General features: G+C 36.3%; 1 protein-coding gene across 1 annotated transcript in view; it reads left to right on the forward strand.

The window, feature by feature from the left end:
- The window catches only part of lama1 (laminin, alpha 1), a gene marked incomplete in the record, with an annotated part of 89,484 nt that overhangs the window by 64,000 nt on the left and 12,411 nt on the right, over positions 1–13,073 (forward strand). The window contains 16 exon segments of the mRNA NM_001034986.1: positions 648–786; positions 942–1,029; positions 1,170–1,286; positions 1,536–1,718; positions 3,556–3,710; positions 3,987–4,130; positions 5,103–5,236; positions 5,842–5,989; positions 7,286–7,410; positions 7,580–7,730; positions 8,284–8,428; positions 9,338–9,479; positions 9,876–9,990; positions 10,092–10,247; positions 10,836–10,978; positions 12,909–13,073. The exon segment at positions 12,909–13,073 is cut by the window's right edge and continues 15 nt beyond it. Coding sequence (NP_001030158.1) covers positions 648–786; positions 942–1,029; positions 1,170–1,286; positions 1,536–1,718; positions 3,556–3,710; positions 3,987–4,130; positions 5,103–5,236; positions 5,842–5,989; positions 7,286–7,410; positions 7,580–7,730; positions 8,284–8,428; positions 9,338–9,479; positions 9,876–9,990; positions 10,092–10,247; positions 10,836–10,978; positions 12,909–13,073 — 2,250 coding nt within the window.

Genomic DNA, 13,073 nt, shown 5'->3' on the forward strand with positions numbered 1-13,073 from the left:
CTGACGGTAATAGAGTTGACATTTTCCACTATTTTGTGCTTTAGCTCAGTGCTCAAAAATAAAGTAAACATCTGAAACAACCGATTATAGAAAGATGTTCACAAATGCTGGAAACACACATATATATGTTCAATGGTTGAAACAAAGAGCCCATAGGCCCACACGGAATCTGCATGCGCAGATTTTCCGCAGAATTTCACAGATTTTTACCCCATTATTAATTCTATCTATTTACTTGAGTAAATGTTTAATTATGAATTTATTCAGTTTTTATTCAGTAATTTATTACTTTTTATTTAATATATTAAGGTTTTAGTTATGATACTCTGCTGGATACTCCCAAAATAATTCAGCAGAAAACCGCAGATTTTAGAAAAATAGCATAAATAGCAAAAAATGTCCGCAGATTCCGTCTGGCCCTGCCCATCACTCACGCCAGTCACACCAATAGACTGTATGAACAGAGGTCGCACCACATCGTATTTATTTCAGCTGCTGTGATGGAGCACAGCGATCGAATACGTATAATAACAGTATTTTAAACTGTTTCAATAAAGCTTTTTTTTTAAATATTAAGTTTACTTTGAAATGAACCTGTGTTGTATTATAACGTGTTGTGTTGTGTTGTGTGTTTTTATTATGTGCAGTTCTCTGTCTGAGGTCAGCTCTGCATCAGTTAACATCTCCATCGCCACCCGAACCAATGCCAACATCAGAGAAAACATACAGCTGGCGGCAGATCTGGCCCTCGCAGCCAATCAGAACGCAAGCTCCGCCCTCAATATGGTATGTCAGCCAATCACAGCTTGACCCACATAAAAGATAGTAAATAATGTGAATGTAAGAGTACGATATAGCAAATATGAGGAATATCATTGTAAAAATGAATAATTCAGTATGCTAAACTACTAGTTAGTGATGCTGATGTGTGATTCTGTTAGACGTCACTGAGGGAGCAGGAGAAGAGGAGGCTGCAGAAGAGCTCAGAGATTCTGGACAGAGCTGCACTTCTGAAAAACCACACCGACGGTAAACACCACTGAAGCTCATCATTCATGTAGATGATAATACATGATATACTCACACTTGTGTGTGTGTGTGTGTGTGTGTGTGTGTGTGTGTGTGTGTGTGTGTGTGTGTGTGTGTGTGTGTGTGTGTGTTTGTCTCAGGCCTCATGTTGAATGTCAGTGCAGTGACCAGCAGGTTGAGTCTGGTTGCAGCAAACATCCAGAACTTCACACAGATGCTCCCAGAAGCCCTCGGCATCCTCAGAAACCTTCCTGAAGGTGTGTGCTGTAAAATTACCCCTTAGATAAAGCACTATATACATGCACTAAATGCATCTATATACACGGTTGATGGCAGCATTATTTGCCCATCTGTATTGAAATAGTTTTGAACTGTAAAAGAGAAAACAAAGAGAAAGAAGAAAGTCAGGAACACCTAGGAGGCATAATCATGGGCTAATTAAAACTGTTTGTGTGAACTGACCCTTAAACGTCAGACAGACGGATCAGTGTTTATGTGTTTCTCAGGCAGCAGAGCTGAAATCCTGCAGGTGAAGCAGCAGACAGAAGCAGCGAATGCGTCTTTACAGGAAGCTCTGGAGCGTTTGCGGGATTATCGCCTAAAGCTGGACGAGTCTTCATCAGCTCTGGGGTCAGCCGATAACAGCACACAGAGGACCAATCAGCTGCTCAGAGACTCACAGGACACCGGTCAGAAATTCAGACGTTAACCATATTGTATTTATGGGGGCGGAGCTTTTGAAAAATTGTAACATATGTATAATTCACAAATCACATTCGACAACATAATAACTGCATAATGTTACGTTGCCATGAAAACATATTGTATTAATGTACTGGGGGCGTGGCTTTCTCATTTGAATATGCTAATTCTAGCATACAGATAATACATAAAGTTTTTAAAACATAAAAAAATACATGTAATGTTGTGACTGAAACATTGTATTATGATGTGTTGGGGGCGTGGCTTTCTCATTTGAATATTCAAATTTTAGCATACTCATAGTTCACGAATTACATTTGACAACATATAAAAAATACATGTTTTGTTGTCATGGAAACATTGTATAAGGGTTTTGGAGAGAGGGGCTTTCTCATTTGAATATTCTAATTTTAGCATACGTATAATTGACAACTCGCGTTTAACAACATGATACTTACATAATGTTACGTTGCCATGGAAGCATGTTGTATTAGGGTACTGGGGGTGGGGCTTTCTCATTTGAATATTTGTAATTTTATCATACACATATTCAGAACTTACATTCGACAACATATAAAAACTACATAATGTTATGTTGCCATGGAAACATTGTATTATAAAGTGCTGGGGGCGTGGCTTTCTCTTTTTAATATTCTAATTTTAGCATACTCATAATTCATGAATTACATTTGACAACAGATAAAAAATACATGTTTTGTTGTCGTGGAAACATTGTATTGGGTGTTAGAGAGGGGCTTTGTCATTTAAATATTTAAATTTTAGCATACACATAATTCACAACTCACATTCGACAACATATAAAAACTACTTAATGTTATGTTGCCATGGAAACATATTGTATTATAAAGTGAGGGCGTGGTTTCTCATTTGAATATTAAAATTTTAGCATACGCATAATTCACAACTCACATTTGACAACGTATAAAAGCTACATAATGTTAAATTGCCATGGAAACATTGTATTATAAAGTGCTGGGGGCGTGGCTTTCTCATTTGAATATTCTAATTTTAGCATACTCATAATTCAGGAATTACTTTTGACAGCATATAAAAAATATGTTATGTTGTCGTGGAAACATATTGGTTGTTGGGGGAGGGGCTTAGTCATTTGAATATTCTAATTTTAGCATATGCATAATTCACAACTCACATTCGACAACATATAAAAACTACATAATGTTACATTGCCATGGAAACATTGTATTGAAAAGTGCTGGCGGCGGGGCTTTGTCATTTGAATATTCAAATTTTAGCATACCCATAATTCATGAATAACATTTAACAGCATATAAAAAAATTTATGTTGTCATGGGAACATTGTATTGGGGGGGGGGGTTCTCGTTTTATGTTCTAATTTTAGCATACTTATAATTTACAACTCGCATTCGACAACATATAAAAACTACATAATAGAAACATTGTATCTGGGGGCGTGGCTTTCTCATTTGAATATTCTAATTTTAGCATACCCATAATTCATGTATATCATTTGACAGCATATAAAAAAATTTTTATGCTGTCATGGGAACATTGTATTGGGTGTTGGGGGAGGGGCTTTCTCATTTAAATATTCTAATTTTAGCATACTTATAATTTACAACTCGCATTTGACAACATATAAAAACTACATAATAGAAACATTGTCTCTGGGGGCGTGGCTTTCTCATTTGAATATTTAAATTTTACCATACACGTAATTCACAACTCACATCTGATATGGAAAACCTTTGAACTGTCCCTTTAATTGTAAACCAAAGGTCATAATCCTGATATTCATATTCATATTTTCCCTCTGTGCTTCAGCAAACGCTGCTGGATCCCGCCTGAGCGAGGCTGATGTGAAAGCTGATCGTCTGCTGGAGCGTCTGAAGCCTCTGCAGACTCTGGGAGAAACACTGAGCAGAAACCTGTCCGACATCAGAGAACTCATCAGTCAGGCACGCAAACAGGCTGCATCGGTGAGAACACACACACACACACACCATTTTTAATCTAAATTAGTATCTGTTTTTTTCTTTCTGTGGCTTTTATTTCCCTAAAACATACTAACCACACATGATCTTTAATATTTCAATGTAAGCGTATACATCCAGAATCATGTGAGCATCAGCGTCAGAGCATATCCAAAGACCACAAGACCCTCAGATCCCTTTAGACCCCAGTGTATACCATGATAATCGTATCTGCTGAATCACATACGGACACTAATGCATGTTCTGTTGTGCTCTCTGTAGATTAAAGTGGCCGTCTCTGCAGACCGCAACTGTGTACGCGCGTACAGACCTGAGGTGACGTCCAGCAACTTCAACACACTCACACTGACCATGAAGACCAGTGAGCCCGACAACCTGCTCTTCTACATGGGCAGCAGCTCCAGCGTACGTCTGCATACTTAACCTCTTATACACCGCAGTGCTGTTTATTTACATGGTGTTATTGTTTTGATTCAGATTTTAGTAATTGATTAATTATTGTTAATATTTTCATTAAATATTTATTAGTATTTTAATAATTGTTAATTTAGATTAAAAATTGTATTATTTATTTTACTTAATATTTTAATAATTGGTTAATTAAAAGTAATATTTTTAATATTTATTTTACTTAATATTTTAATAATTGGTTAATTAAGAGTAATATTTTTATTATTTATTTTACTTAATATTTTAATAATTGGTTAATTAAGAGTAATATTTTTTTACTTAATATTCTAATAATTGGTTTATTTAGAGTAATTTTTTATAATTTATTTTAATAATATTTTAATAATTAGTTAATTAAGAGTAATATTTTTATTGTTTATTTTTAGTATTATTTTTGTAAATATATATATATATATATATTTTTTTTATATATTATTATATATTATATATATTATTAATGTTTTTATAATTGATTAATTAATGTTTATATTTTAAAATATATTTTTACTAATATTGTTTATTATTATTAAAACTTTATTTTTTTTACATTTTAATTTAATAATTTGTTAAATAATATTATATAAATTGGTATTTTATGAAGTACTATAATTCATATTTTAATTATTGATTATTATTAATGTAATTGTTGTTAGTTTCTACTATTCGGGATTAATTAGTTTAAAATTTTATTTTATTTTTAAATAATAATTGCATTATTTTATTAGCAAACTGAAAAGCTAAAAGACTAACTGGAAATTAATTAAATAATTAATTAATTAAATTAATATAATTCATTTAAATTGTAGTTTTTAACGTTATAAATAGTTGAAATAAATGCACTAAAATATAAAAAATGTAAAAAGAAATTAACATTTAGTTGTAAGCTTGTGCAAAAATCACACAAATGCTTGTTTATATCTGCATCAGGAGGATTTCATGGCTCTAGAAATGCATGATGGGAAGGTGTCCTTCCTGTGGGACGCCGGTTCAGGACACAACAGACTGGAGTATCCGGACGTTCAGATCAACAATGATAAATGGCACAGGATCAATGCCACGCGGTGCGTAGATAAACGCTGCTCTTCTTCACTTTAAATAAGTAATGCACTGATCATGATTGTCCATGGCCAATTACATTTCTACTAGCAAATTATCAAATTCTGATATCAATTTCTGAAATGTACTTGCTAATAATTATGAGAAACTATTAATCTTAGGTATTTGGGGATTTAAAATAGATCATTTCAAAATATCAAGTGAAAAAAAAACCTAGTTTGACTTTATGAAATAATGCTACATGCAACATGCAGACATGCTGGTTAATAATGCAGAATTAGTCTCTCCCAGCAGGGGGCGCCTATAGAACTGCAGGAATAACAGCGTCTTCATGGTTACGGGTGGGGGGTTGGGATGGGGTATTGTGACGCAGCTCATAGAGAAGCAGAATATTAGATAAGAGAACAGTGGGCGTGGCTTGTTTTTTCTACTGCAAGCTGATTGGATGTAGTGAAGTAGGCGTGTCATTCAGAAAGATGGGGAAACGGGTTTGGGGAGAGTTATTATAACCTAACAGACTCCTCCTGCTCACCATTTCTGTTTGTTGTCATTATGTTTACCGCTAGAGGCTGTGCTTTTTCTTAATTGGTGCTGTTTAATGTGTGTGCAGGTTTGGGAGACACGCTACACTGACGGTTCAGCAGACGGACTCAGAGCCGCTGCCCGCCGTAAAGAGCAGCGCCGCTGGATCTGCCACTGTGATGGACGTCAATAAACACACATGGGTGTATGTGGGCGGGCTGGGTGGACAGGTGAAGGTGAGACACACTGAGCTTTAGTTTTAATACTGCGGGTTAATGGGCCGATCATACCGAAAACGCTTTTCCCCTTGGAAACCTGAAACCTGAACCCCGCCTCTGCTTTTATTTGATTGTACAATGAAAAAGACAGGACTGACGTAGCTTGCTTTTTCTGCTCAGAGTTTACATTTTTTCAACTGCGGGCGCACAGAGCGCAACAGCAAAAACACGAGCACATGCAAAGGGCGCATAAGCAGAGCACAAAACACTCAGACAACCATCACACACATAAACACACACACAGCTAGCCTTAACAGTTCATATATAAATATGCTAAATCTATCATTTAATTAGTTTGATAACAATAAAAATTGTAATTTCTATATATTCCAAATATATATACATTTATATTATTTATATTCCAAATACCAGAATTTTAATTTGATTTACCAGAATAATTTTATTTAATTTAATTGTTTAATTTATTTTAATTTTGTTTAATTTAATTTAACTTTGTTTAATTTAATTTAATTACATTTTTTAATTGAATTTAATTAAATTTTGTTTAATACAATTTTGTTTAATTTGAATAAATTTTGTTTAATTTAATTTTGTTTAATTTGATTTTGTTTAATTTAATTAAATTTTGTTTAATTTAATTTGGTTTATTTTACTTAATTTTTATTTAATTAAATTTTGTTTAATTTGATTTTGTTTAATTTAATTTAATTTTGTTTATTTTAATTTTGTTTAATTTGATTTTGTTTAATTTAATTTAATTTTGTTTATTTTAATTAATTTTTTTATTTAATTAAATTTTGTTATATTAATTTTGTTTGATTTAATTTTGTTTATTTTAATTAATTTTTTTATTTAATTAAGTTTTGTTTAATTTAATTAAATTATGTTTAATTTAATTTAATTTTGTTTATTTTAATTTTGTATAATTGAATTTAGTTTATTTTAATAAAATGTTTTTTAATTTAGCTAAATTTTGTTTAATTTAATATAGTTTAAAAGTAATTTAATTTAGTTTAAATTAATTTAATTTTGTTTAATTTAATTTAATTCAGTTGATAAGAAAGGATTTATCGGAATTATAAAATACAAGAATCAAAGGCGGGGCATAGACAAGAATCCTATCCCTAAAGGGGGCGTGGCAGTCATCAATCAAATTCTGACACATGCTGGCCCATACATTCTCTCTCAGGATGTTGTTATGGTGTTGTGAGCTCCTACATGTCAAATGATGAAGGTAATGTTGGTTTGTCAGTTCATGACCACTGTAACCCTCAGTGTGTTTTCTTTACCCAGAAATCTCCAGCAGTGAAAATAACCCATTTCAGAGGCTGTATGGGTGAAGCGTTGCTCAACGAGAACAACATCGGCTTGTGGAATTATGCTGAGAGACAGGGCGAGTGCGGAGGCTGCTTCAGGAGGTAAAACACACACACAAACACACACACACACACACACACACACACGCATCTGTAAAGAGCCTAAAAAGTGGTTAAAACAGAACCCATCAGACTTTTTTGCTATTTCTGTGCTGAAATGATCTCTACATGCAGACGCTGATGTTCTTGATGTTCTGTGTTTCTCCATCAGTCCTCGCACTGAAGACACCTCGTTTCACTTCGACGGCAGCGGCTTCTCTGTGGTGGAGAAATCTCTGCGCTCCATGTCCACCAGCGTGGTGATGTTCTTCAAGACTCTGTCCCCCAACGGCCTGCTGCTGTATCTGGCCTCCAATGGCACGGTAAACTGCGTTATTACTAGGGGTGTAGCTCTATATGTTACCCTATATGTAGTGTATATGTCACGGTGTGGTGGCGACGGTTCGGTTCATGTGCCAATAGAGTCAGTACAGATATGTGAACCGTACCGTGCACACTTCTCAAACGATCCGGGAAACGGGCCTGGGCACGGTACGGATAGCATAGTGTGAGTAGGCCCTAAGTGTCTGGTGTGGGCCGAATCTGGGCCAGAATAAAAGCAAACCGTGGCCCAGTATAGGGTCAGTTCTGGTTCATTTGGTTGAATTCTGGCTGATATGTGGTATTGCTATCGCTTAATTGCAGCCCAGATCTGGCAAACAAGAGCAGACCGCCCAAGTGCCATCATTCCATGTGTATTTGGGCCGGATGTAAGTGTCTGGTGTGGGCCGGATTTGAGTCACATGTGTTTTGCTAGCTAGAGAATTAGTAAAACTTATATATAGTGGTTAGTTTTGGTATTGTTGCAGGCTCCATAAATAATTCAGTGTATTGGAAGCACTGCAAAATCCTCAGCATTATGACCGTGTGTTGCAGAGAGACTTTCTGTCCATCGAGCTGGTGGAGGGAAAGGTTCATCTGACCTTTGAACTGGGCTCCGGAGCGCTGACAATGACCTCCAGCAGAACATACAACACCGGATCCTGGTACCGAATCGCCCTGCAGAGGAACAAGCGCAAAGGTGCATTTAATATACTCTCATATACACCCTTACAATGTGCTGAAGAGCATTTCCCGCTGGTTTCACAAGTGTAACAAGAGGAAAATAAATCATATAATAACGTCAAAACAGATACAATGCACAAATGCTATTGTTATATGAAGTTTTAGTCTTGTTTTTAGTGCAAATATCTAAAAATTCTTAAATCAAATAGCATTTTCTATTTAAATATAAAATATTTAAAATCTTTATAGAATATATAAAATATTTAAACTTATTGTTTTCAGCAACAATAAGTCAGAAATGTTCCTTAAAACAAGCATTTTTATGTTTGGGTCTTTAAATGCAAATGAACCAGTAACCCCGCCCCTTTTTCAGAAGAAGGTGGGGCTTTGTTCTGAAGTGCAGGGCTTTCCAAATTCACAGTCCACTATTAGTTCAAGCCTGTAAACACACTTCATTTAAAAGTCAGTCATGTGATTTCTCTGTGTAATGAATGTGTTTTTGAGTTTTGAGATGTGTGTGCATGTCATTTATTCAGGTTATTTTTTTATTTATTTCACAACAAGGGACAGTGTACATCAATCAACGTTCTCCAAGAGCCCAAACTAGTCTAGTTTTCATTGGTGGTCCAATCTGTCATGGCTGCTGTGAACCAGTCCGATATTTTTAATCTGTCTTTTAGATTTTTCCTGAATATTAACATTTATTTAGTATTTTTCGCCAACATATTAATTTGGGAGTATTTATTTTTGGACTGAGATCTTTTCGAGATTTTCTTGACAAGTGCAAAGTATCGTCTTGTTTTCAGAAATAATAAGTCAGAATTTTTCTGTTTGGCGCTTTAAATGCAAATTAGCCGCTGATCCCGCCCCCTTTTCAGAAGAGGGCGGGGCTTTTTGTAATAAATGTGTGTTTCTGAATCATTAGGTCATTTATCTGTCATGGCTGCTTCAAACCCGTCCGAGCGTGAGGTGCTGGAGGCGGAGGCTCCGGGTCAGGCTTCTGACCTCAACCGATCCGACCTTGACCCCATTTACATCGGTGGATTGCCAGCCTCTCGACCAATCAGGTGACAGCACACGGATTACGGTAGAATTGTGGGTTCATTTATGTCCTAAGATAAATTCATTCATTTTCCTTCAGCTCATTTATCAGGCCACAGCGGAATGAACCGCCAATTTATCAAGCATATGTTTTACACAGTGGATGTCCTTTCAGCTGCAACCCAATACTGGGAAATACTCATTTACACACACACACACACTCATACACTACAACCAGTGTAGTTGATCAATTCCCCTATAGCACATGTGTTTGGACTGTGAGGGAAACCAGCACCTGAAGAAAACCCACACCAACACGGGGAGTTTCTGTTACATTGGTTATTTAAAGGCAGATCAATCTGATAGAGAAAGCCAAGTTTGTTCCAGAGATGTAAATGGCGTAGTGTTGTTAATGTGTGCAGGAGGCAGGTTGTCGCTCGCTCTTTCGTCGGCTGCATGAAGAACGTGGAAATCGCACGAACAAACTTCGACCTGCTCAGAGAGGCGTACGGCGTGAAGAAAGGCTGCGTCCTCAAGGTGAGAGTGGGAAAAAACTATTGTTAACCGTCAAACACAAATGCATGTTGCATTGAAAGCAACAACAGAAAGTGTGTGTGTGTGTGTGTGTGTGTGTGTAGCCCATTCGCAGTGTGTCAGTGTTTGGCGGAGGGTTTCTGGAGATGCCGGCGGTGCTGCTTTCCTCTCACACTGAAATCATGAGCACCTTCTCCAGCAGACGTGACAGCGGAGTCATTCTGGCCGGATTCAGCCGCTCATCCAGACACACACAACAGGTCAGTCTTCATCATCATCATCATCATCATCAGTGTACACGGGTCACGGGCTAAAGATTCATTTATTCATTCATTCATTTTGGCTTAGTCTCTGATTTATCAGGGGTCAACACAGTAGAATGAACCGCCAACTATTCCATCATATGTTTTACACAGCGGATGCTCTTTCAGCCGCAACCCAGTACTGGGAAACACCCATACACCCTCATTCACACACACACACACACACACACTCATACACTACAGCCAATTTAGTTTATCAGTTGACCTATAGCGCATGTGTTTGGACTGTGGGGGAAACCGGAGGAAACCCACGCCAACACAGGCAGAACATGCAAACTCCACACAGAAACACCAACTGACCCAACCGAGACTCAAACCAGCGACCTTCTTGCAGTGAAGCGACAGCACTACCTGCGTCGCCTTCTAAACTCATACACAATAAATACACACAGCACACACACATCATGTCAAAGCAATCCTTTATTTTAGATCTGATTAATTGCAACGTTATTTTTGGCCAGCAATAATTTTCATGCAACTTTCCAAAATGTGTGTGTGTGTGTGTGTGTGTGTGTGTGTGTGTAGCCGCTGTTACTGCTGCTGCTGGTGTCTGGAGGTCTGGAGCTGCGTGTGAGTGTGTCTGATGGAGCAGCAGTGCAGAAAGCAGAACTCAGAGGATCCTTCAGTGACGGACATGAACACTCACTCATCCTGCAGAGGAACAAACGGTCTGCTTTACTTCTGATTTTAGGGGAATATCGAAAACGTGTGTATATACATATATGTGTGTGTGACAAATTATATGGATAAAAATGTATTTTTTATATATATATATATATATATTAGTGCTGTCAAAATTAGCGTGTTAACGCATGCGATTAATTAAAAATTATTAACACGTTAAAAAAAATTAACGCAGTTGCAGTTTTTTTTCCTGTTGTGGCCGTGGTGTGTTCAATGTGCAAAGAAATATGGATAAGACCAAGGAAGCACTTTTTAAGGCAAGTTTCAGTATATAATAATTAAAGTCGCATCACTAGGCTCTCCAGCGTTTCCTCCAGAGTTTCATCTAATTTCGTATGTTTCATTTTTAACTTTCGACTTTTGTTTTAATGTAATTTGAGGGTAAATGGAAAGAAAAACCTCCGCATTTTGTGACTCAGTGATCCTTTAAGGGAATCAAAAATCGCTGCTCACATGGTCGACTCTTAATAAGAGTATTATCTTAATCATATTAAAAGCAAAGTATTGTTGTCCATGTAAATGAAGTACCAGATGAAGTTGAGAGCTGTCAAAGACAGCGCATTCCTCTGCCTTTCAGCATGAAAACGTGTTTCCCGCTTTAACGCATGTTTTGTAAAGTGTCTGCTTAGCGTTGCTGTGTCGGAATCCTTGTGAAATACAGCCATACTTAAGACTGCTTAGTTTCAGCAAATTTGATGAACGCGATCATGCGTGTCGAATCTGAAGGGAGTCGCTTCGGCTGCGCTGTTCTGCGCGTGTTGTGCATGTCTATGTGTGTGCACTTTTGTGTGACACAACACGTACCTGTATGTGCCATTGACGTACCGCTTGATGCTTCTTGCGTCCTTGTTGGAGCACCAGTGGCCACAAAATTAGGCACCGAAATGCATATGCTGATTCAGTGATCCTGCTTGTGATCCTGCCTGTTCTTACTCTCAGCTCACATCATTCAAAACAAAAGGTCCACATTGTCCCCCGATAATGTCAACAGACTGGCCTGTCTTAGCAACTGTCTGAATGTAAAGGAGGAATAAGCTAAATTGTTTCTACTTTATAATGAATGTTCTCAACTCACAGCAATACAACTTTTCAATGAGTACAATTGTTTGTATTCAATACTTTATTATTATTATTATAATTTTCCATGTCTGTAATGCCTGTATTTTGGCATTTTTTGCAGTCCACTTAGAATCCAACATGGAAATCAATGTTTTCCTTATTGGTATTGATTGTTTTGAAATTCAAATAGCATTAACATGCCTGCATTTATATTTCTGTAAATCTGGCTGTCAAGCAGGATCTTGATGGTTTATTGTGGGTTTGTTGTTTACATGAAGAAATCTGTGTTAGAAGTTAAACAAAAATTATAATAATGAATTATATTTTGAATTTAAATAGTTTTTGTCTTGCGTTTACATTAATTTTACATGTGAATAGCCAAAATTGCAAGTTTCAGTCTTTTTAATGTGATTAATCGCGATTAATTTTCAAAAAAATGTGTGATCAATTCACTTTTTTTAATCTACTGACAGCACTAATATATATATATATATATATATATATATATATATATATATATATATATATATATATATATATATATACTAATTTATTTATTAGTAGTTGTTTTTGTGATTATACTATTGTAGTTGTACTATTGAGTTTTTTTTTCTGAAGTTGTAGTTATATTCACATTTGGTTTCTATAGTATCATTATATATTTGTTTTTCATATTATATTATTTTGTAATACTTTGTATTTTGGTCACTTTCTTCAGTTTTTTATTTTTATAAATATAATTTACCACAGAAACCCTGTTGTGCAGCACAAGATTAGTATTACTGAATCCTCTATTAGTTAATGTATGATGTCGTGGCGTTTAGTGAAGTCCCAGTGTGTGCGTGTTTTCCTCAGGACGATCACAGTGGTTGTGGATGAGGGCATCCAGGCCTCGCTGAAGCTGCCGGCCTCTGCAGAGAAAAGCCTGACTCTGGAGCGGCTCTACATCGGCGGCGTTCCTCCAGCAGAGGGAGACACACACACACTCACACCTGCCTTCTACGGCTGCATTAGGAACAC

The sequence above is a fragment of the Danio rerio genome, chromosome 24 (genome assembly GCF_052040795.2).
Source record: "Danio rerio strain M-AB ecotype USA chromosome 24, GRCz13ab, whole genome shotgun sequence".
NCBI classification, from domain to species: domain Eukaryota; kingdom Metazoa; phylum Chordata; class Actinopteri; order Cypriniformes; family Danionidae; genus Danio; species Danio rerio.